Source organism: Lutjanus erythropterus, chromosome 10 (genome assembly GCF_056507025.1).
Source record: "Lutjanus erythropterus isolate fLutEry1 chromosome 10, fLutEry1.hap2, whole genome shotgun sequence".
NCBI classification, from domain to species: Eukaryota; Metazoa; Chordata; class Actinopteri; order Lutjaniformes; family Lutjanidae; genus Lutjanus; species Lutjanus erythropterus.
Window position 1 is genome coordinate 20042427 of NC_139326.1, and position 25434 is coordinate 20067860.

Sequence of the window (25434 nt, forward strand, 5' to 3'; positions counted from 1 at the left end):
ACAACTGATTGATTAACCGTTGATTAACTGACTAATTTTTGCAATTTAAATAATTTTAATAATTTTTGTAACATTCATGGAGACATCAGTAAAAATCCAGTCCAAGTATGGTTTTTATTTTTCATCTCTTGTAAGATTTTCATGCAAAGGTAATGAAATATGAGGGGGAAAAAAAATGTATACAGTCTTTCCTTTGTTTTGCAATAAAACACTACATTTGAGTTTTCACATTGCTGAGAAAATAATAATAGCAAATTAAATCATGAATCCACCCTTCACACAAAGAATGAAATTCATTATAATAGTAATGAAATAAAATACAGACAGACAAAAACGTAACATTTATAACATTCATGATGGTATAGATTTTTTGCACTATTGTAAAATTATAGTTTGGGGTTCAACTAGTACAACCCAAGTGATGCCTTCTTCAGTTAAAAGCTTTTTTGAAAGATTCAGCCATCCAGTGTTGAATTTTTGTTTAAGCACTTGACAAATGAAATCAGAGGGTCTGGTTATTGCTTTATATACAGAATATTCACCCAAACACTTTTTCCATTTAATTACCAATAAAAGGCATTTGTATACCAGCATGGTCCCACTTGAAATGTCTAAGCATCTTCTTTTTAAGATGTCTGGCTCCGAACAGCATCTCTGTTCTTTTTTCCTTTTTTTGTTTTCTTTTTCTTCCTATTCTTCTTGCAGTGGTCAAGGGACCCAGGTGGCAGCTCTGGACAGCAATATGTTGTTGTGTTTTTGCATTTACATATGGCCTTTTTTCCTGTTCTCACCTGCAATGAGTTAATGACAGATTAGGGTTTGAAATAATGACAACACAATCAAATGAGACCTGACTATAAATATCGGAAGGAGGCGTGTAAAAATACTTGATTTTTGGGCAATTTCAGCACCATGCCATATTCTTTTTCTTTCACACTGGAGCAGGTTATTTCACTGCATTAGAGTGCCATTTATTGCTCAAACCAAATAACCTCTGCTTCAATGTGAGGTCGGGATATCAGGTAAAGATTTTTCTCTCTTATTGGACTGTCAGCAAATATATTGATTTTAAGGTTTAGGACAATCTAAACCAAATGTTGTATTTTTTGTTGAGCTTTCATATGTCCACCAATTTTACTAAATAGAGCCAATACGGGCAAATTTGCCTGCTAATGCAACAATTTTATGCACTATATGAATTTCAGATACCAACTGAGTATTCATCGCTAAAAAACATCGACAACATTGCTCAAAGGAAGCCAAGAATGGTAGTAAATGCAATTATTTTTAAATGCATTAGTCAGAGATCACAAGTTTATTATTTTGTTATCTCAAGGAAATAAACCTTGTTTTCTTGTGATAACAGATTCATTTGTTACCTTGAGATAACAACATAATTAGCTCATGATCTCTACATAAAAGCATTAAACAATAACTACCAACTGAAAAACAGTTAGTTATTAGAAATAGCCTCAGGTCTTTAATAAAGAGCAGCTCATTATGATAAAATAAGAAACCCTCTATAAGTATCACTGGAGTATTGTAACACTTATATTTTGTGGTTAGTAAGTACAAAAACTAGCATCTCATTTTGTTTATGTATATCTCATTTTTAGTGTATTGCGGCTTTTCCTTATTTAAATTCTTCTTTAATAGAAGCTTTATTATTATGTCCGAATAAGAGAGCTCAGAAGTTAAATCTGCTGCTTTGATCTTAACTCAAGTGAAAATCAAGTCACATGCAGTACAAACGCTGTAATGTATCTAGAGTACATAAATATAGATGCATTAGATAACAGGGGGATTTTGTCAGTAACTGTATGACATGACATGAGCAACACATAAATGAAGAAGGAACATAAGGAAGGAAGCACAAAGCTCTTTTAATAGCCACCTGTTTTGCACAGAGCCAAAACCACCAAAATACACAGAAACGCCAACACACTTGTACAGAAATAACACAGACAAAAAAACACAGTGCGAAAGTCTGAGTGATGTACAGACTGGACTGGACAGTCCTCCTCCAGCTGACATGCAAAGTTAACGCTGGATTCATGTTAAATGATGTAATGTGTAGGAGTCCTTAGATTTTAACATCAAGGATCCTTAAATGGACAAAACAGGACAGACCCAATATGTAAGATTTGGTCCCAGAAAATCCCAGCAATTTTAGATACAATTTTGTATTGAATCACAATCCTGTCCATTTTGTAAATTGGGAAATTAGTCCTCACATGGACCTTTGACGAATACCCTAATAGCAGTGTTTTTATTACCAAGAAAGATTTTCCTATAATGTTTTTAATATTTCACAGTAAGTCTATAATAGAATTTGCTTTATTTTTTGTGTGTGTGTGTTGAAAAAAATAATAGCTTACAATAAATAAATAAATAAATAAATAAATAAATAATATGTGAAAAAATAAGTTGTTTGAGATGAGTCATAAATAAAAATGTATAATAACAGTGCACTGTATTATCATCAACCAAAACTCTTGAGTCATTACTGAGCTTCTGGTAAGTCATGTGTTATCTCTTTGCCATCGGTGTGTGACAGTCAGAAACATATAGTGAAAAATAGTAGGTGAGAGGACATGAGAGGACACAGGAGGAGCAGATAGTGTTGGGTTAAAATAACATCAGTAGGTTACATTTTTCCAGGGGGTCCACTGGCTCCAGGTGGAGAGCACCAGCGAGTCTCTGGAGCGAACCCTCAGCTTGCTGATCCTCTTCGGTATCAGGGGGGATGTAGAACGTCCAGTCTAAAGTCAGACAGGTCACACAGTAAGAACACCAAATGTAATGGATAGAATGACAGACATAAAGACATCACCAGACTTTGCTTCAGCGCAAGCTTGCGTGTACCTGGCCGTCATCTTTCAGGACATATTCAATTTCATGCTCCAGACTGAAAAAGCTGTGAGGAGTCGACCAGCTGGAAGGAGGGTCAATGGTCACGTTCAGGTCCTGCTCCACTTCCTGACACCTGACAATCTGGGGACTATCAGGTTGAACTGGACAGAAGAAAAATGACAGTATAAATATAAAAACATGGGTCAAAGTTTATCAGTAAGGAACCACAATAGTGTAAAAAAAAAAAGAAAAAAGAAAAGTTGAGAAAAATTTAAAAAATGATTTGCAACCAGTTGCAAAGCCTTTTTGAGTTCAGCTAAGGGCTAATTTGTTGTGTCAACAACAGCAATTCAAAGTGCTATCTTAAGTTTGTCAAAATCACCATTACTATTCAGATGTAATCACGCATTCATTAAAGAAAATTTAAATTATTACATTTGATGAATGTGAAACTGTGTGTTTCTATAGATTGAAAACATACATCAAGAGCACTGCATTAAAAAATCAATATTTGGGAATATTTGTCTGCTTACAATAAAAAACTTTGTAGGTTCAGTCTCACCAGCTGTCACTTTCTATATGTTATTTTGGATATTTCAGTAACAATAGTATGTGCCATATGTTTACACCATATACTATATGGTTTAAGTCAAATAAGAACAGTTTCCATTTCGTCAAATTTAATAATGTGTTTTCCTAACTTATGTATATGAGTAGATCTTAGTAGTTTTGTTAAGTCTGACGACTGTAAGACAGCACCTTGAGTGAACATCTTAATCTAAGTTTTTTTGTAAATAAATTAACAAATATCTGGTTTAAATAATGACATTTATTTACAAAAAAGATTTACTGATGAACAATTGCATTATTTCTAATATTTGCAATACATTTTTTTCTTTTATATATTTTCATTTTAATGTTGCATTTTCAAGTTTGTCAAAGCTTTTACATGTAGCACTATTTATCCATCTAGATTGTTTTGGTGTGAGTTTCTGAGTTTCAGCGATATCAGCTACAGCTAGAGACTTCTCTCAAATATAATGAAACTAGACAGCACTCTTGTGCTGCTCAAAGCACCAAAATGCATTTAAAGAACTCAAAAGAAACATCTTTTGATCCAGTTAGTCAAGATAATCCACAGACCTTCTTGTGAGCAGTTTCATATAGGAACTATTTTCTCTCTACCGAGCTACACCCGCTAACAATATCATTGAGCAGAGGGAATTGCGCATCTACTCATCGATCTAATAGAGGAAAATGTATATTTTTGATTTTGGATGTCACTTAGCCAATTATTTGAAAATCATTTAATTTTGCACTGACTTTTATGTAGCTTGATATTGTGAAAAATATGCAATTTTACTTGATGAGAAAGTTACTGACCAATGGAAGCAAACACTAATCACTGGTGTTAAAACGTTTCCCCAGTAACTGAATTTCCTGATATTTATTTTAATCAGCGATTTTAGCTAAAGACGCTGTTACTGTTTAATCTTGACAATCTTGTTTCGAAATCCTTTAATGTAGCTCAGTATCACTCAGCTTACCAATGTCTCGGAGATAAAATCTCTCTGTTCTCCTCAGGATGGAGAGGTCTCTGATGGCCTCAACAGTGAGCTCGAGCATGGTGCTTTCCTCGGAGTAGGGTGAGAGGGAGTGGGACAGCTCAAAGTGGAATCCCCCATCTGGGAGGTGATCACTGCTTCTGCTGACCCAGTGACATGCCTTCCTTCCTTCACTGCTACAGAGGCATACAGGAAAATGACACTTTAAACACCATTATACAATTATTTTGGCCTCTTTAACTTGTCTGCATTTTATTTTTCTTTACCAGTCATGGCCCAGTCCGAAGCGTACAGTTGTGTATTCACCGTGGGTCCACCCACAGCTGAAGGTGCAGTCATAAGACTTTGCCCGACAACTGGGAAAGTCTGATAGATACACAAAGTTGGTGAATACAAGTTTAATGGAAAATGATTGAACTGTGTCACACCAAACAATGAAGAAGAAATATCACCAAACATGAGACATTTATGTCAAGGGTTCTAAAAGGGTCCCTTTTGAAGGGCAGAGGGTCTTCATAGAACCAGATGCCTCTGAGGAATGATTTTTTTTTTTTTTTGAAGAAATGGTTTGTTAAGAGCTCTTTGAAAGACGAAGAACCGTTTTCATCACCAATGGAATCCCCCAAGGATTTCTACCATCCTCGAAGAAATCTTTCAACAAAGGTTCTTTGTACCATAATGAAAAGGGTTCTCTGTAGACCCACCTGAATGTGTTCTAGATAAAACCCTTGCAATATAAAAATATTATCCATAGAAAGTCCCAAGTGTTTTCCTGATAAAAAAAAAACCCTGATAAAACCCATGGAATATAAAAAAGGGTCTTGGTAGACCCCCCTAAAAAGTAAAAAGGTTCTGGGTGGAACTGTAGAAGGGTTCTCTGTAAAACCTCTCACAGGTGGTTCTGGGTAACCTTTCATAGATTGTTCTTTACAAGATGAAGAATTTCAACATTTATCTATGAGAGATTTTTTTTTATCATTTACAGTAAAGTAAATGTGAATTTTCTCACCGAACTCCTCGTCCTCCTCAGCCTCTAGCAGCAGGTAGGTTGATGAAAGCTTCTCTCCTCCTCTCCAGCAGCTGTATTGTCCCAACATGGGTGTATCTACATCTGACACAGACAGATTTGGACCATTCTGCTGGAATTCATCCACCAACTCCACCTCCTCCATCTCTTCACCATGAAACTTCCAGTTGACAGCTCCATCGGTCTTTGTATCGCAGGTCAGTGTGACTGGATTTTCACTGTTCCTTTTTGCCACCACAACTACACAAAGTTACAAATGGTCCAAGACAAACAACACAGAGACAAACACGTGTACAAAAACACACAAATTAACCATTTGAATTATGGAAAAGGTAGCATAAGAAAAATATGTAAAGATATGTATAGAAATATGACATACAGTTTTCTGGAAAGTAGTTGAGTCCATGTGCTGCTCTGAGGCTGATGGACAGAAACCCAAATATCCAGAACGACAAAGTCATCTGAGAGATTGTGTGACAGAAAGAGGAAGAAAACTGAAAATGACTCACTACTAGCTTTAAAACCTAAATACGCCTTCCTTGGATTTGCTGGTGATTATTGGTCATTTCATCTTCAATTGAGAAACAAAGCAAAATTCAATCATGTGACATTTCAGTTGGCTGAATACCTTTAGCTGAAAAATGATCTAGAATGTGATCATTAAAAATAGCAGAACAGCAGCAAAGCATAGCATTTACTCCCTATTTTGTCATCTATTCAACATCTGACTCCCAGTATCTAGTTCTTACCATTCTGTTGAAGTTGCACTAAAGTGACACAGATGTTCAGTTGTAGTTGTTCTGATGATTGTATGCTCCAACTGTCCACTGACCATCACTTTTATATCCTTGAACACAGCATACATCATTGTCACCATCATCACTACCACCACCTCCATCACAGCAATTCTAGAGGTGAGAAGAGAAACTGAGTGATATAGTAAACTGATAAGGGCCTGTTGACAGCGATAGTGTGAAGTGCATTTCCTCTACACTGTTTTGCAAATCAAATGTTGTAAACAGATAAACTATGAGTTTCGAATAAGGGACTGAGAGAGAGATGGAGATAAAAAATGTTAAATGTGGGTGTGCAGTGAGGTGGGGGGTTGCCCTTAGACATTTTAGCTGAAATACTCTGGTGTCTGAGATGTGTGGTATCTGATTAAAAATCTGGAATTACACAGCCAGCATACATACGCACACACACCTACACACATGTGACCAGCAGTCTTTATGAGAACTAAACAAAATGACCTGTACACTGATACCACACCTTTGGCAACAGAACTTATAAAAATGGAATGGAAATTTTCTAGAGATCGTGGTTAGTCTATCTCCAGTAATCTTTTTCTCATGTTTTTTAACCTAAAATGCCAAAAAGTCATTCGTTGTTACTTTTCGAAAGTGAACATTTGCACATTTTTGTCTATAATAAAAGTAAATTGATGATTTTTTTTCTGTTTGTATTGTTGGCCACACTACAATCCATTTGAATATGTCAGCCTGGGCTTTTATAACTTTATAGACCCAACAAATAATCAATTAGTTGAAAAATGCATCATCAGAATCATCAATGATGATATATTAGGTCGCCTTACACTCTTAGAAATCTGGGTTACAAAAAAGTTCCTGAAGGGCTGAGGTTCTACCTAGAACAATTTGCTTCTGATGTACACTCTTTTGAAGAAAGAGTTTGTCAAGAGTTCTTTGTTCCATTAAGACCAATTTTCATTCAAAGAACCCTTTTTGGATGAAAGAGTTCTTCAAGAAGGGTTATTCATCAAGGGTTCTTGTTCTCAGTAGAAACCCTTTGGTGAGTCCTAGATAAAAACCCTTGGAGTACAAAAAGATTCTCAGCAGAATGACCTTGGTGGGTTCTAGATAAAAACCCTTGATTTGTAGGACCCCCTGAGTGGTTTCTTGTTGGCACCCTTAGACACTGGATTCTAGATAGAGCCCCAGAGAAGGTTCTGGGTGAAGCCATTATACCATTGAAGAGTTCTCTGTAGAACCTCTCATATGGGGTACTGGGTGAAACCTTTCACAGATGCTTTATGTTGGGTTCTAGGTATGACTCTCTAAAAGGGTTCTAAGTTGAACCTTTACCAAAAACCAAAAAGGGATCTCTTATGAGGACAAGAACCCTTTATGGTTCTGGTTAGCATGTTTATTTCGAAGAGTGTACAAGAGAGATTGCATATATATGTGTGTGTGTGTGTGTGTGTATGTGTGTTATATATATATGTATACATATATACATATATATATATGTATACATATATACACATGTATATATATATATATATATATATATATATATATATATATATATATATATATATATATATATATATATATATGTTTACAGTAAAAAACACAAAAGTTTACAGAAGCAATCATGAGCAGAAATTATAAAAATCAACTGTATGCAATAAAGCAGATGCCTGAAAGTACAAAGGAAGACAGAGGAGAAAAACCTTTCAAACATTTCAAAACAGAGATTCAGTGAAAAGCTACAGAAAACCAGGGGGAGAAAGGAGGGCCGTTACGGGTTGGCTGTAGTTGGCGAGATGTCACCGTATCCTGCTTGGAGGGGTCAGTTTGGCCCCACTCAAAAGTAGGTCTATCTTGGGTGTGGCTTGGCGCAATGAAAGTGCTAATGAAAATGCAAATCAATGTGACACGGTTGACTTGGTGCAGCAAAAAGTGCCAGTGCAAAAGCTCCAATTGTGTTTGTGTGTCAGTACTGACAGTAGTCACCAGAGATGTCAATTCTGTTCTTTACATCCCTTCTCTCTTTACTATGTGAATTAATGCAACTGAAAGTTAAGTTAAAAGTAACCAGGTGAGCTGAGAAACTGCTGGGCTGAGAATGTTGCTCATTCGCTGGACTGTTTTTAACATTCTCTTTTTATATCTTTCTCTTTCTGATAATTCCAATTTATAGCCATTTTCCTTGTAGGAGTGTCTGCCTTTGATTCAACCTTTCTACCAAAGGGACGTGCACACACAGCTGTAGAACAGCCGATAGAAATACCAAGTGTCTGAGAAGACCTGGGATTGGTTTAAATCACTCATCCAAAGCCAGATGTCCTAAGGCCTGAACACAGAGCCAAGAGGAGGTGCAGGAGTCTAGTTCTCTCACAGACAACTTGATTTACAATATGCTGAAAGGTTATAATGGAATTACTGCTCATTGATTCCAAAGAAATGTTGCCTACCACAGCTTTAATGACAATAAATCTCAAATTCCTAACCATTAATTCCAGACTTGAATCCAGCATATAACCCAGCATTATCTTGGCCAAAGAGACAAACAACAACAACAAAATTTACTCCTTTCAGAGGTTTTCCCCCATCATACCACCACTGTGGGGATGTCTGATGCTCCCAACAGTCACATGCAGACACACAACTGTACACAGGAAAAGAGAGAGGGACAGACACAGGACTTTCCCTGCCCATAATTTTAGTCACGTATGGGGCAATCCGATTTTCTCCTAGCAAATGTCAGCAATGAAAGGACAAGACTTTAGACCGAAAAACACATTTTGCTCATGTATTGATCCTCACACACATAAATAATCTGATTCCGTCATATGTTAAACTGTGTTAGGTACTTCCATAGTAAACAAAGCCTTGCAAGTCACGGTTGCATTGGTATTTGATGTTCCTCTTACAGTGTGGTAGGTGTGTACATTAACATGCAGTATATCTAATAGAATCTACCATCTGCAGTATGACATGCATGACACAGCTGAACTAAAATACTGCGAAACTTGTAGGGTTATTTGACAGAAATAGTTGGTTTCAGGTTTCAGTTCCTTAAACGCCTAAACAGTAATATTCATGCTTCTGTTGTAGTGAAGCATTTCATGCCTTCAATTAACCTCTCACTCCCTGTCTGTATTTATTTAACTACAGTGACTGTGGTGCATGCTCACATTAATGATATTAATACTACAAAAAAGCTTCACATCAAAAAATAAGTTATCACACAGTCCTACAAATGAATGCAGAGCAGGTAACTGATCAACTTAACGTGTTGTACAGGTGACGACATGTCAGTGCTGGCTTCCATAAAGGTCTGGACAACTATATACTGGTGGCAAGCAGATTAAATATATTGTTCAACAACTGAACTTAAAATTTGATTGTGTTATGTAAAACGTAGAAATAAAAAAATAAATTAAAAAAACACAATACAGTGATTTCCAAATACTTTTTGATTTTTGTCCCATTAAATATGGCACAAAGACAAGACATTTAATGTTCAAATTGACAAACTTTGTTTTTGTAAATATACACTCATTTTGAATTGTAACATGTTCCATAAAAGTTGGGACAGCAGCATTGCAAGATGGGTAAAGTGGAATGCTCGGAGAACAACTTTATGGAACATTCCAACGATAAACAGGCTAACTGGCAACAGATGATAGCATCACATGACTGGGTATTAAAGGGGCATCACCTTAAGGTTCAGTCGTTCGCAAGAAAAGATGAGCTGAGTTTCACCACTTTGTGAAAAACTGCACATGCAAATAGTCCAACAGTTTAAGAACAAAGTTTCTCAACACACAATTTCTATGAATTTAGGGATTTCACCATCTACAATCCATAATATGATCAAAAGTTTCAGTTTCAAAACCATATAACTGTTATACAGTTATGTGGGTTTTTAATGCAGTCCACTACATGGGCTTTGAACTCTTTGGAAAACCGTCAGTAAACACAGTTTGTTATTGCATCTACAAATGCAAGTTATATTCAACTATGCAAAGTGAAAGCCAAATATCAGCATCCAGAAATGCTGTAGGCTTTTCTGGGGCCTGAGCTCATCTGAGATGGACTGACGCAAAGTGGCCTGATGAGCTGACATTTTAGATTGCTTTCTGAAATCACGGATGTTGTGTCCTCCAGACTAAAGAAGAGAAGGAATATCCAGATTGTTGACAGCGCAAAGTTCACAAGCCAGAATCTATGATGGTATGGCGGAGTGTTAATGCCTGTGGCATCATGGGTAAATGTCACATCTGTGAAGGCCCCGTTAATGCTGAAAGGTACACACAGGTTTTTGAGTAACATACTCTGCCATCGAGATTTCATCTTTTTCAGAGACACCCCTCCTTATTTCAGCAAGACAATGCCAAGACACATTCTGCACGTGATACAACAGTATGGCGTCGTAGTAACAGAATTTGGTTACCTGACTGTCCTGCATGCAGTCCAGACTTGCCTCCCACTGAAAATGTGTGGTGCATAATGTATTCGGGAACATGTTGCAGGCATCAAATTTAGAATGAGTATATATTTACAAAAAAAGTTTTAAAAAAGTAAAAAAAAGTTTATAAATTTTAATGTAAAATATCTTATCTTCACTTATCGTTCAAATGAACATAGGTTGAAAAGTTTGACACATTTTACAGGTTTAACTTTTCTGGAATTTGTGTCATAGGTTTCAATTTAGCTGTATGTACAGTATTTACCACATTATTTTCATGTTGCTGAAGTGAAACATTTTCAGTAGTTTCATTTTTAAGTTCAAAGGTTGTTTTGAGTCAGCCAACTAATTTCCCCCTCTAGATCACAGGAATTAGTCTGAGCAAAACTACAAAATCCCAGATGATGTGTTACTCACAAATTAAATAATTTGCATGTTTTCATTTACACAATATCTAGCACATGTCATGCCATGCGGTCACTTCAGTTATAAGGAAACAAAGCCTCCAATGTTGCCCAAGAAAGTTTCAGTTTCAATGCTTCATAACCCCCCAACATGTGCGGTTTTCAGATCATTATTTACAAGGTATTAATCCTAGAAAGCAAACTGAACATGATTAATGTGAGACTCTGAAAATGTGTTGGAAAAACACTGTAAAAAAAAAAGTGACGCAGTTGTGAAGAAGGAAAATCCAAATAGAAAATTATTCACTGAGAATTGAGGTCTTTAAAGCTTATCAAAACTTAATTTCAATCTTGCAAAATCTTTATTAGATTTCAAGTTTTCTAACACAGAGATTTGACTTTTCTAAGCTTGTTTTGGTTTTGAAATATTCATCCCATAGATATGAGCATCTCAGTGTATATGACTTCTTTAGCGTTCTTGATGAAGAAAACTTTTTTGGACCTTTTTATGCATGAAACCCTCATGGTAAAGTTGATTCCTTTTCATAATGGATTGTCAACATATTGGCCAACACAGATATATTGCCAGCTGATATTCAGGGGCATCAATTGATGACCCTACCTCATGTGTAATGCCAGATACGACCACCTTAGTGTGGATGTACAGCTCTTTATGTGAACAGTATAACCTTTTGAAAACATATGTTGCTAATGTTTCCACCAGTGCGTCAGTGATCATCGGTTTACAGAAGAGCTATTAGGTCTTGAGCCAGAAAAAGTGAGTAGGACCTTAGAAACAACAACAGAGCCCCAGCAATCAATCTAACACTAGAGATTTATGAGAAAGAGTTTTTCTTTTGTTTGTTTGTCTGTTTGTTTGTTTTTGCTGGTGGATACAGGTGTAATGTTACATCTTTAAATCTTTAAATAATTGTCTAAATTGCTTCTTTTGCCACATCTGTGATTGAGTAAAGAATAGAGTGTTAGGTACCAACTTTTATTCTGAATACAAAGGAACATTTAAGTGATGTATAAGAGAACATAATCAAAAACAATATGATCATCCCTGACCCAGTGAGCTGGGTACTGGATCACATCCCTGTTGCCAAATGCCAACTGAGAGACAAGGCTCTGAACTTTCACCCACTTTGGAGACCGCAGAAAAAAGATTCACTTCCTGTCTCAACTAGGCAGCACTATTACTATGAGTCCTGACTGTCATGTGGATGTGTTCAGGTATGGACTCGATGGAGTCGATCTGATGAATTCTGTAGGAGGACTTTGTTAAAATACGAAGTGTGAAAATTCCAAACTTTACCACGAAATTCAAAATGGCTGACTTCCTGTTGGGTTTAGCCTATGGGCCTGGGAGACTCTTTTGGTGTGTCTGGGCATGATAAATGTGTGTAATGTGATTTTTGGTGCATGTCAATGAAATGTGCCACTGGGGCTGCTGTTTAAAGGGTGTGGCTAAGCCATTTGACCACGCCCACTGCCAAAAGCCTTATCATATATTCAGGCCTGGACAGTTATCAAACATGTGAAGTTGCAGACAGAATTGACTATGTGCACTGAAGTTAATGCAATTTCCTGTGTTTTGGTGAAAAATTGCACTTTGCCGTGCTGTCATGGTAACATTGTTTGATGATGATGTCACAATCTTTGTAATACAGCATTACCAGGGTGTTTAGGCCTTTCTGACCAGATTTGAGTTGAATATGGTCAATCTGCTAGGAGTAGCATGTGCAAGTCTAAAACATGTCATTTCCTGTTCCCAGTAGGTGGTGTTGAGATTATCATAGAATATTGTCATGTGGATGTTTTCTGGCTGTGACTCTTATCAAACATGTGAAGTTTGGTGCAGATCGGACCATTGATACTGAAGTTATAGCAATTTCGTGTTTGATGGCGAGACATCAAAAGTCAATGCCATGCTACAGCCATGGCCTTTAATGATAGTGAGATGTTTTGAGAATTTAGTCTAGATGGCACACACCAAATTTGAAGTCATTATGATGAATTCTGTAGGAGGAGATTGTTAAAATACAAGGCATGGAAAATACCAAAATTGACCTTGAAATTCAAAATGGCCTGCGGCAAAGGGTCCGAGAGACTTTTTTATGCGTCTGGCTATGATACCTGTGTACCGCTTTTTGTGCATATCCGTGAATTGTGACACACTGTTGTTTAGACCGCCAAAAGCTATATAATTTAAGTGTTCACCAAGTTTCATGCACCACTGTGCACATTTAGCCCCTAAATTTAATTTTTGAGGAACTAAACCATTCAGTCATCAGGCCCTAATGAGTTCCTGTTGATCGAGAGGAACACAACTTGTATTGAAATTACACAGACTTTAGTCTCTCAGATGCACTCTCACTGGTTTAGCAAATAGTTCACATTTGGGTTCAGGAAGCTTGTGTCCTCCCTTCTGGGAAAATTAGCATCCCGATCTTACTGCCATTCCCTGTAAAACTATATATAACATGACAAACAACCCCACTCCAGCCTGTTACTACTACTGAACTTTTCCTGTTTGGATTTGAAACACTGGCCTGTATTTGAACTATATAGCTTTACAAATGGTTTCATTTCCACTGTTTCTCAGTCTTCCAGCATCACGGAAGAGATGCATCTCAATTTTGCCAATGCTGAGCTGTGTTTCCCCTATCCTGGTCCTCAGAGATCACTGCCTTGCATGTTTCAGATGTTTCCCTGCTCAAACACACACGATTTGAATGATCAGCTCGTTATCAGGCTTCAGACTTCGGGCAGAGGCTTCATGACAAGCTGATCATCTGAATCAGGTGTGTTGGAGCAGAGACACATCTACAACATGCAGAGCAGCAGGCCCAGAGGACCAGGATAAGGCAAACACTGCTGAGGTCTACACAGGCCTCCCAATAGCTTGAACTTCATATTTAATTGCAACCTGAAGGCTCTTATCTAGTTTTTCCCACTTAAGAATATAAAGTTGTATGTTGGACTATTAAAAGACAGTGGTCCTGTGTAGGCCTACACTTTAAAACATGTGATGCTTGTACTGCACAGCCGGGGATGACAAAGAATTTCCTCTGGTTTATCCTTATTAGCAATGATAGCATTACCAAATTACCTAATTACCTGTGAAACTATTTAACGGGGACCATACATTTGAAACCAAAAAAGTGGAGCAATAAAAAATTAAATTGAGAAATTGTTATCTTTATTACACGATTAATTCCACCAATACATTTTTGATGTGTGGCCATCACAATGCAGGAGAGGCAGCGTGAGAAAGAGAAAGGTTTGCACATTCCACTGAGTTAAATAATTTCACTTGTACTGCAGAATGAGGCAAATCAGACAAAGGGGTAGGTAACAGTTACCATAAAAATAAATTTTACTTGATTTAGCCCAATTGCCAAGGTTACAATTAAAAAGCAACTTTTTGTTGCTACAGAGCAACAACAGATGAACAATTAGAAAATGCTGCAGTGCCAAAGTACGGTGAGTCAAGAGGAGTCTTGAAATGCTGGCTGGTGTTCATTAGTTTGCCTCGTTCTTTGAAGCCTCATCAAAGTTTTCAACAAGATCTGAAAATGAAAACAGAGAGGTCAAGAATGGTGGAAGACAGAAAACAGTGACAGAAAAGTTAAAGTGTCTAAATGAAAATAAGATATATTTAGCATACAAATAAAACCTCATTACTAAATATGAATATGGCCAAAAATATTGTGCTCTGAATCAATCCATACATTCTATCAGTGACAGAGGCCCTTATATTCTTCCTGAATCATTGAACTGTTATGTGTTTTAAAAGTTCACCACATTATAGAATTAATGCAACTGCTTGTCTTAAAAAGGGCTTTGCTTACCTGGAACCTCATCATCCTCCTCTTCAGCAGCAACCATGGGGGCTTTGTTGTCTCCAGCTATGAGGAGAAAGAAGATTAAACAGCAAATTTTTAATAGCCATTACTTTAAAACAACTGATACAAACAGATAAGTAAAGAGTGTTGCGGGTACCTGGTTTGGGGAGGGTCTCCGCTAACCTCCTGAGACTGGTAAGACTGTCTGCCCCCAGCTGGTTTAGGATACCTGGGAGCATTTCTGTGAGCTGCTTGTTCTCAGCGTGCCCTGTGATCGTGAAGGTGTTGGCAGCCAAGGAGGCCTGAACCTTTGGGTTATTGAAGTGGATCACTGTTCCCTGGTTTGTGAACATATTCACCTACAGTGGAATTGAGGGGGGAGTGATGAAACTGCTGGGAAGATTCTGCCCGTGTCAAACAACCTATTCTACAATTGATAAATCTGAACAATCACTTTAAAATCTCAATTTTTCTGTTATTTTTGCTGATGCAGATGAGACAACAACTGGGTTCCAATCAATGATACAAAGGCATGCTTACAAGCAAAGTCTTGCAGTATTGATGATCTTCAAATCTACGATTGTTTTTTACCAAATCTTTGTAAATTCATCACATGGTGAAAAGAAAATATAAAAAAATACATTTTTGCAATCTTTAGAAATTGTTTAACTAATTGTTTCAGCACTACAATACAATACATTTCCAAGGATGATGGTTGATGAGAATCTGATAAGACATTCCCATTTTGTCAAGTTTGGCCTCTTGTATCATGTTACATTTATTAATTATTCAGTGGAGAACCCCATTCTGAGAGTATCAAGACCTGTCTGCATACTTTTAGATGTGCATTTCAGAAAGACTTGTTTGTACCTCCTCAATGCCAGAGATGTTGTTGACTCCCAGTTTCTTGAGGGAGAACTGCAGCTTCTTGTCATCTGCTGTCGCTGTTCTGTGCACCACCTTCTTCTTTCTGCGGGCTGACCCCTACAGTACACAACAATGAGTTATTATTATGTATGAACCAATAACCCAATGACAACACTAAAAAAAAAACCATTTCCTTCAAGTCAGTTGCCATTATATACTCCAACTCACCTTGCCGCCAATGCGGACCTGCGCCTGCAGTTTGGCGAGCTTCTCCTGGTTCATTATCGACTCCTTCATCTGACACAAGAGAAAGCACATACACATCTTCAAATTTAATATTTGCTCATATTCTCAGGCATTTGGGGAAAAAAACTTGCAGCACTGTACCAGTTTCATGGTACATTATGATATGAATATTGACAATTATCATACCACGTACATTTGCTTACTTACGGTAATGAATTCTGTGATATAACGGTTATTCAAAAAATTTTGAACACTTGTAACTGATAATGTGTGTTATACTGTAAAACAATGATATTTTCTGAGATTATCATACTGTGAAAACCTCATACCATTGCAATTAGGGATGTAACAATATATCAAACGTCACAACAGAAAAAAGGTCTCAATACCATACTGTAACATACTGTAACAAAACCTATTGCAATATTACATTTTCCTTAATAAAACGACTGCCACTGACTGCTAAATTGTTTTTATTTTATAACTGTACAATCGTAATTCAAGCATTCATTTCCAAAGACAGTTCCTATACATTTTAGAGCATGCTTCAATCATGGCTTGATACTGGTATTCTATTTTATTAAAGAACGAAAGCAGAACTTTAAGTTAAAAGGGAAAAAACAAAAAATGCTGTACACATTAGGCTTATTTTAAAAGGACATTTTTCAAGTCGTCATCTTTGTTTTTTTTCATCACGATAAATATTGTATTTTGGACTATTTTCTTGTGGTATTATCATACCTGTTACTTATCATACCTTGACTTTTTGATTTTGTGACATCCCTAGCTGCAATCCTACGCATCAGGTAACTTAAAACATTTGTAAGCTTCAATAGTCATTTCTTGAATGTCACTGCACACTAATACTTTGATCTTGAAATGAGAATCAGATATAAAAAAAAGAAAAAAAAGTCCATAAGCTTTAATTTTTCTGAATAAAACACTCACTTAGTGAATCTGTAAGCCCCTAGTGTATGATTTCGACATTTCACTGGAACCAGTATTTGTAATTTCTATTAGGTGCTAACCATAAAATCCCCTTCAATCCCCGTCCCCCACCCTGTCGGTTTCCCTTTGGCACAGCAAAACTAACAAGAATTCACAGCTGCCAAAAGCCAAAAATAGCTGTACACTTCTTAGTCTCGACTCAAGTTTTGCATGAATTAGACAGAGGTGCTCAGCTAAAGTTAGTGCCCGAGTTCAAGAGAAATCAGTTAGCTTGTAATTTTATAGCTTATTTTTCTTGGTGTGACCTAAAAAGATGTTCTGTGGGCTCATACTTAATCTTTCAGCCTCTGAAACTTGGAGGGTTATTTTTTTTAAGCCAGGTTGTGAGTATTTATGACATAGAAACAGCCGGCTAGTTAGCAAACCAAGCTAGACAGCTAGCTTAGGCCGCTTTAAACTGATGCTAACATTCCAATAACAATTTCCTTTTCCTCGCGCTTCAACGTGTAATGTGACACAGGGAGCCGTTCCGTCTTTACAAAGTAAAAATGGTACGAGGCCGAGACAGCTTAAAAGGCTACAGAGACGTGAACTAACCTGGGAGAGTGTAAACACGCGGGCCACACAGTCGATGGAGGGTCGGAGAAAGGAGTGAGGATCGGAAGTGACGCATGAAAATCGATAACTTACCGGAAGTGCTTAATAAAACAAATAATACCATCTGCTGGACGACTGCAAGAAGCACAAGATACAATTCTTTATTCAGTTTATATAATGGAAACTTATATTAAAGACATCTTTCCACTAATTAAAATGTATAAGCATATTTTAAATATATATATATTTTTAGTTATTAAGAATAACATGATTTAAGTTTGTACTCAATTAAATGTACCCAACTAATATCATGATAACATAAATTTAAATCAACTTTACACTAATTGAATGTATAAAGATAAAATTCTGCATTCAGCTAAAGGGATGAAAACTTACGTTTAAAGAACTAGCCACTAATTAAATGCATAAATATATTTCAAATAGACCTATACCTTTTTATCATTTATTATTACATATTCCTTGTTTTTTTAAGCTCATATGCAATGTGACACTACTATACACATACAGTATATACTGTCATATAATGGAGATGTTAAGTAGATGTATTGTTTGTCCCCTGAGCCACTTGAGAGAAGAGACACTTGAATGTTTTTACATTAAAATATTTGATTGTATTTAATTTTATTCTTAGATAATTTTTCAAAAATAATATATTATTTAGTCAGTGCTGTGCGTACTCTTATCTAGTACGTACACTTTGCATCCTGCATTACACAGTATTTCAGAGACTAATTTAAAAAAAAAAAAAAAAAAAAAAAAGCAAATATTTAACCATGGGAGGGACCGACATACATAACACAGTAATATCACATGAAGTTGATCAAACAGCTTATTTTGAATGAGATACAGAATTACCTGCACTTATTTTAATTATTTAACACACACAAGATGAATAAGGTATACAGACAGTTCTAAAAACTCGTGACTGTTCAGCACTTGTTATCCTGAAATTACACAGTAATATCAAGTGTGCTGGCTATATTATACAATATCCACTGTTTTCCCATTTAACTCTACTATAATAACGAGCCATGTTGGGTGGTATATAAAAGATTTCCCTTCTACTGTTTACATCAAACTGTTCTTTAATTGTTTTTATATGCTGTGAAAACAGCAATTTGTTCGTCAATGAAGAAATTGACCATGCCAGTTTTTTTGACAATAAATAACCGTGCAAAATTCACACACTGAATATGCCAGCGTGGCATATATGCATGTTTTATACATTTCATCAAATATTTTGTCATTGGTAAAGAAACTGAATCTAACATCATAAACTGATGAAAACTTTTATTGTTTGAGGTTGAGGTGTAAATTGTTCATCGTTCCGGTGAACAATAAAGATTTGCCATTCATAACGGAAGTAGTCACGTTTGTAATCATGGCGTCCTCCATTGCACCGAGAGGCAACGTGATAACTCCTTAAAATGAGAAACTTTTGCTTCACTGGGACAACCAATATTAGTATCATCTAATTTCAACACATCATACTTAAAAAATAAGTCTGCACTCCTGGACGTTTCCGTTCAAAGGTGAGAATTACCTGAATGTAGTTTAGTAGTTAGTAAATGCTAGCCGGCTAAGCGCAGTGTGCTAACTAACTTCTGCTGTAAGTACTGAACACGTTGTCTCAGGTATCTGATTAATAAGCTGCTTTTGTTTTGTAACACGCAACATCATGCGTAATTTTCGTTATCAAAAGGTTGACTTTAGACATATTTTAAACCTGAGGTTAGGTTTCTACGCTCAGACAAAAGACATCGACGGTCTCGAAATAGTGAACTCATTAGCTTAGCCTTCACGAATTGAAGTTTGGTTGGTTGTGATGCTTCTTGGTTAAACATGTGAGTGTGAACTTGTCTCTATATCTTTAAGTTGTTGGACTTCATACATACCTTCTCTTCTTTGTCGTTTGTGTTCTTTTGGATCAAGAAAATATTGTCTAAGCTTGTTAACCCCTCACCATCCAGTTTAATCCACGTTCAATTTCCACTAAATTGCTTTAAGTTCGCAAACTCTTCGCAAACTCTTCCTATTCTCCATTCTTGAGTTCTTGTGTAGTAAAGGAGCTGTTGAATGATGATTTCTTGAGTGATCCATCGACTGAATTTCATGATGATCTCAAGGATTCTGACAACCTGAAGCTATAACATGTTTACACTGCGTGTAACTACCAACACACTCTCAGACTTTGTGTTTTAAAGGCTGCACTAATCAAGCAAATCAAAGCAGTACAGAAAATACATTTCTGCGAGTTGAACATTTGAACAACATCAGTTTGTACATACCAACAAGTGAGTGGGGTTTAACAGGTTTAACTAGCCCTGGTGTCATGTATCTTGCTATATGTTAATTAGAGCTGCAATGATTAGTTGATTGACAGAAAATTAGTTAACAGCATTTAAAATAGATTAATTGTTTTAGTAGTTTTTCTAAAATGTCAAACACTGGCTGGTTCCAATGTCTTAAATGTGAAGATTATTTGCTTTTCCTTGTCATTTGTGACAGTAGATGAAGAGTCTTTGGGTTTTGGATTGTTGGTTTGACAAAAGAAGCAGTTAGGAGACAATTAAAAAAAAATCTGTAGACTAAACAATGACTCAATTAATCATGAAAACAGTCAGCAGATGAATTGATAATTAAAATAATCGTACGATGAAGTCCTGATGTTAGTGTCCATGTTTTTCTATTTTCTGCATCTTATCAGAGTATTTTGTGATCAGCACAGAAATGGCTTCGTTTAAACCAACGAAAATCCAAGTTTATCCTAAACTTGGAGAGAAAGTCACTCAAGACACGCTTTATTGGAAAAACTACAAGGTGAGTCTCTTACCGTTCTCTGTCTTGGAATTGCTGTGTGCAAGAAAAGTGCATCCTGAATTTTGTTTCTTAATTTTAACAGTGCATCTTTGCTTCTCTCCTCACAGGCTCCAGTCCAGATAAAAGAATTTGGAGCAATCACAAACATAGACTTCTCCCCAGTGGCTCCACATAACTTTGCCGTGACTGCATTCACGAGAGTATGTTGGTTCTCTTGTATGAATCTACCTTAGTTTTTTTTTTTTTTTTTCCTTTTTTCACAAATTAGTCATTAGTCAGCTTTCACGTCATTAAATAATCAGTGTGCCAGTGAGTCCTCTGAATAATTGGGTATTAAGTATGCAACGATTGCTGGAGATTTCTTATCCTTCTAATCCTGATTTCTCTACAGGTCCACATTTATGGGCCATTCTCCCAGGAGCCTGTGAAGACATTTACACGGTTTAAGGACACTGCATACAGCGGGAGGTTCAGATCAGATGGTCAGCTGCTCGTGGCGGGATGCGAAGACTCTGTCGTCCGGCTGTTCGATGTCAGCGGGAAGGTGGCACTGAGGATGTTCAAAGGGCACGCGAAGTAAGTATCCCATGTGTCACAGTATGATGTCCTTTGATTTTATGGCTTAGACTATAGCATGCAAGTGGAGACGCTGTGTATGTATGCTATATTTACATATAGCAATGAAGTGTATAGCCTGTAAGTTTTCAACAGCCTAGCTCCTACAGCATAATACAGTTTTAGTTTCCATGTCTTCAATCAAATACTTAAACCAATCTCTGACAGTTTGAGAAGTTTACATACTGCATAGGTCATGTGTTGGCATATACAACATTGTTTTCATGATGTGATATGTAGTAAAGTAATTGTTGAATGATGATATCTTGAGTGATCCATCGACTGAATTCCATGATGATCCCAAGAATTCTGACAACCTCTAAAGTGTTTGCTGAATAATAGGTGTCTGGTTGTGAAAGTGAACTCCATGTAAATTTTGTCTCTGATTTTATTTCTGCTCAGGGCGGTCCACGTAACAGACTTCACCTCAGACCGTTACCAGATCCTCACGGGGTCGGATGACTACACCTGTCGACTCTGGGACATCCCGAACGCTACAGAGCTTAACACCTACCAAGAACACACAGATTACATTCGCTGTGGCGTCACGAGCAAACTGAACAGAGATCTCTTCATCACAGGTGAGATAGCAGCTACATTGTTTTTAAATGGTGTGAGGAAAAGTTAAAGGCAAAGCAGGAAATCAATATTTTTGTCTTTTAGCATCTGTGTTTGGTGTCTCCATCCATTTCATAGCCAGTAGACTTTTTGAATAGAACCACTGTATGACACATTGTATGGCATCTGTTGCATTAAGCAATAAGCTGGCTTTTAGGCATCATATTTTCTGCACTATATGCTGCAGTATTTCTACTTTTTCCAAAAGCAATTTATGCTAATAAAGAAATGTATACAAAAAGTAACATAAAAAGCAACACGTCTTATTTAAAACACAACATATTCCTTGAATAATTGAATTGAATTAGTATGCCAAGCCATCACGCTCCCGAAGCTGCTCTTGCATTGTTACAATGCCAACACAGGAAGTATTTTTGTGTGACAAACAATTGATGTTTTTCCTCTTAGGATCTTATGACCACACACTGAAACTGTTTGATGCCAGAGTGGATAAGAGTGTGATGACCATGGATCACGGCCAGCCAGTCGAGAGTCTGCTTCTCTATCCCTCTGACGGACTCCTCGTCTCTGCAGGTAAACGTCACAATGATCATCATGTTCAATTAGCTCATCTAGAAAATGTGCAAAGTTGTCAGACACACACAAATTTCTGCTAACCATGTTTGATGACTTCAGTTAATTGGAGTGCCTTGTTCAGGTTAAATGGTTGTTGTGCAGGATGTAAATCCTGTTGTGACTTCAGTCAGGACAAAACTAAACTAAAATTGTTTTCCTACACCATTAACCTTCCTGCAAATGACTGCACTCACACAGATACCACATTTGCTTATTTTTATCCAGGGGCTTAAAAGAATTCTCTCTTTCTTTAGGTGGGCGCTATGTCAAAGTGTGGGATCTGCTAAAAGGAGGGCAGCCTCTGGTGTCACTGAAAAACCATCACAAAACTGTCACCTGTTTGTGTCTCAGCAGCAACGGACAGAGACTTCTGTCAGCCTCTCTGGACAGGTAATGAGACGGGTGTATGCACAGAATTCATGCCTGACAAAACTGACAAGGAGAAAACATCCTAAACCTTATCTAACACAGAGCCTCTGTTTGTCTTTCAGGCACGTAAAGGTGTACAACACAACCAACTATAAAGTGGTCCATAACTTTGACTACGCTGCCTCCATCCTCAGTCTGGCTTTGGCTGTAAGAAAATATAATGAACTCTTCATCATGTTTTATTGTTAGTTTTTTTTTGAAGGTGAATTAAGAGTAGAAAAGTGCTGACTATGGCCACAGGGGGGAAAAAAACTCAATACAAAGAGAGGAAAATGAACTTGCATCTGAGCTGCACCCTCAGAGGGAGCTGTGGTTTGGGAGACCAGCTCTGAGACTGCAAAGTGATAGATTCAGTCTCTGCAGCAGCCAATAGAAATATCTAGTATCGCCAAAGATTTCAATTGAAATGATGGGATATGAAAGGGTACATCCTCTCCTCTTAGTGTTGGCATGACGGTGTAGGGTTTCCAGAACACAGAGGGTGAACTGCCTGGTGTTTTTTACTTTGTGGTGGTGATTGAAAAGCAAAAGTCAAAAGCAGTCTTTTATTTGCTAGAAGCATGCACACCTAAAAAGAAGGGATGACCCAGCTTTAGTTATGGTCTTTACCAGGGCTACCTAAACTTTTCAGCTTGAGACCCAGAAGAAAATTGTGGTGTCTCCCCAAGACAGAAACTTAGAAAAATACTCTTCTCTTTATTCGCTCTCTATTAAAGTATTGTTACGCATTTTACTCAATTGGTGACCCAATAAAAACAGGCCAGAGACCAATTTTGGGTCATGACTCTTAAGTTTTGAAAACACTTGTATATATCAAAGTATGCACTGTGTGTACATTTTGATCATAATATACCATATTGTTACAGTCACACTACAACTGCTCATAAAAAAGAGATGTGTAACAAAAGAGAGCCTGAATTCTTGACACTGAAACTATGATTGTCTTTCTCCTCAGCCGGATGATGAGTCTATTGTCGTTGGTATGACCAACGCTATTCTGAGTATCAAACACAGGAAAAGCCCTGAAGAGTCGAAGGAAATCTCTGGTCAACAGAGGCGACGACCGTCATATCGTGTTTTTGTGAAGGGGAAGAATTACGTCCCTAAACAGGTATGTTTACATTTAATAACCCTCAGTAGCCGAGGTCAGAGTGATTATTCCAGAAGAGATGCCTTTTTTCAGTTCTGCAAAAGACAAGCTGTCTTGACAATGACTAATGCCTTTATTTCTGCACACTGAGTTATTATTTAAAGCTCATGATCATTGTTAATTAATTTCTTGCTTCTCCATCTTTTTTTTTTCTAGGATGATTATCTTGTCAGTAAGCCAGTGAAACAGCATCTGGCCAAATACGACAAGCATCTCAAGAAATTTAATGTAACAAAGGCTTTGGATACAGCTCTTGAGGTATTTATTACATTGGCCACAGGGTTTAAGTTGGTATCATTTTCTTGATTTAAACTAAAATGTAAAATGTGTTACATATGCTGCTCTCCTGTTGCCACATCCCTCATGTACAACCAAATATTTCAAAATGGTGGAAAATTCACTTTTATTAATTTATATTACATATTATTTATAGACATGGACAAGACACAGAAAGCCAGAGATCACAGTTGCTGTTATAAAGGAGCTGGATCGAAGAGGAACGTTGAAGAACGCTCTGGCAGGAAGAGATGAACGGGGACTCTCTCAGTTGCTCAACTTCCTCATCGGGTAAGACGCAGAAACTTCCCTTCTTAAGTAGTCTTTAGCAAGTGTAGACGTAATGTGTAGAGCTGCTATTAATCAATCAGTTGTTAACTATTACAATATTGCCAACTATTTGATTAACAATTGGTTTGAGTAATTTTGGACTTTGGACAAAACAAGACATTGGAGGACAATGTCTTGGGTTTTGGGACAACTAATCGATTAATGGCCAATGAAAATAATCATTAGTTGCAGCTCTAATTATGTATTAGCTTCTACATCAAATCGTCCATAAATATTTTGTGCATAACAATTTTGCCACAATAATACTTGAACTTTTTCCGTTTTTTTTTTTTTTGTCTCCAGGAACTTGGTTGACCCCAGGTTTGCTCCTGTCCTCGTCACAGCGGCTGACATGATCCTGGACATCTATCGGTCAGTAATCGGCCAGTCAGCAGTCGTGGACCGACAGCTGCTGCGTCTGCAGGAGCTGCTGGAGAAAGAGATCGACTATCAGCAGGACCTCCTGGAGGTGCTGGGCATGTTGGACACGATGTTTGCCTCCGCCCTGCCCAGGAAGGAGGTGCCATGCTGTGGCATAAGCGGGTCTAATGGACTGGCTCAGGGAGAAGCAAGTACCTCAAGAGCACAGCTGCAGGCCACCTGAGGCTTGTAGGGGGTAAAAACTGTGAGAGTGGGACTGGGTTAGAGTGCCTTTACAACTCTACAACCTCTTTTTGAAACATCTGACAGAAACATCCTGACATGGCTACATGTTCACCAAGCCGAAACATTTTGATACAGGTTTTAAGAGACTGACAAACTCATGGTCTCATTCTGGTGTTTTTTTCAGCGCGACTGAAAACACAACAGGCAACGAAGAGAACATGCATTTAATGTATGAAGAACCTCTGTATGTATGGTGTCCGTGTGAGAATGTAGTTGAATTGGAGGTCTTATTAGACTTTCAGTTGTAAGTGTGTGTTTGAATGATTTCACCGTAAATGTCTGCTTTGTGCTTTCATATTTGCCATTGACAAATGTTTTATAAGCAGATAAAGAATAAACCTTTGTAATATTGAAA

General features: G+C 37.3%; 3 protein-coding genes across 4 annotated transcripts; 1 reads left to right on the forward strand and 2 right to left on the reverse strand.

Moving 5' to 3' along the window:
* Nucleotides 1-105: 105 nt before the first annotated feature.
* il12b2 (interleukin 12B 2) lies at nt 106-5906 on the reverse strand. 2 transcript variants are annotated; one of them, XM_084729523.1, is made up of 7 exons: nt 5825-5906; nt 5428-5685; nt 4685-4784; nt 4401-4594; nt 2866-3014; nt 2652-2762; nt 106-791 (listed from the first exon to the last, which is right to left on the reverse strand). In XM_084729523.1, the coding sequence occupies exons 1-7, from the start codon at nt 5904-5906 to the stop codon at nt 627-629; spliced, it is 1059 nt and encodes a 352-aa protein (XP_084585649.1). In that variant the 3' UTR covers nt 106-626. The 2 variants fall into 2 exon arrangements, with proteins under 2 accessions (XP_084585649.1, XP_084585650.1); XM_084729524.1 differs by lacking the exon at nt 106-791 and having other exon boundaries at nt 2393-2762.
* Nucleotides 5907-14252: 8346 nt separating this feature from the next.
* LOC146320358 (transcription factor BTF3-like) lies at nt 14253-17667 on the reverse strand. Its single transcript, XM_084728595.1, has 6 exons — nt 17579-17667; nt 16016-16084; nt 15791-15904; nt 15078-15279; nt 14927-14983; nt 14253-14644 (listed from the first exon to the last, which is right to left on the reverse strand). The coding sequence occupies exons 2-6, from the start codon at nt 16082-16084 to the stop codon at nt 14598-14600; spliced, it is 489 nt and encodes a 162-aa protein (XP_084584721.1). The 5' UTR covers nt 17579-17667; the 3' UTR covers nt 14253-14597.
* Nucleotides 17668-18961: 1294 nt separating this feature from the next.
* Nucleotides 18962-25434, forward strand: utp15 (UTP15 small subunit processome component). The gene is made up of 12 exons (XM_084728594.1): nt 18962-19131; nt 20307-20419; nt 20527-20619; nt 20811-20995; nt 21437-21615; nt 22061-22186; nt 22483-22618; nt 22720-22804; nt 23613-23768; nt 23964-24065; nt 24241-24374; nt 24717-25434. The coding sequence occupies exons 2-12, from the start codon at nt 20330-20332 to the stop codon at nt 25015-25017; spliced, it is 1587 nt and encodes a 528-aa protein (XP_084584720.1). The 5' UTR covers nt 18962-19131; nt 20307-20329; the 3' UTR covers nt 25018-25434.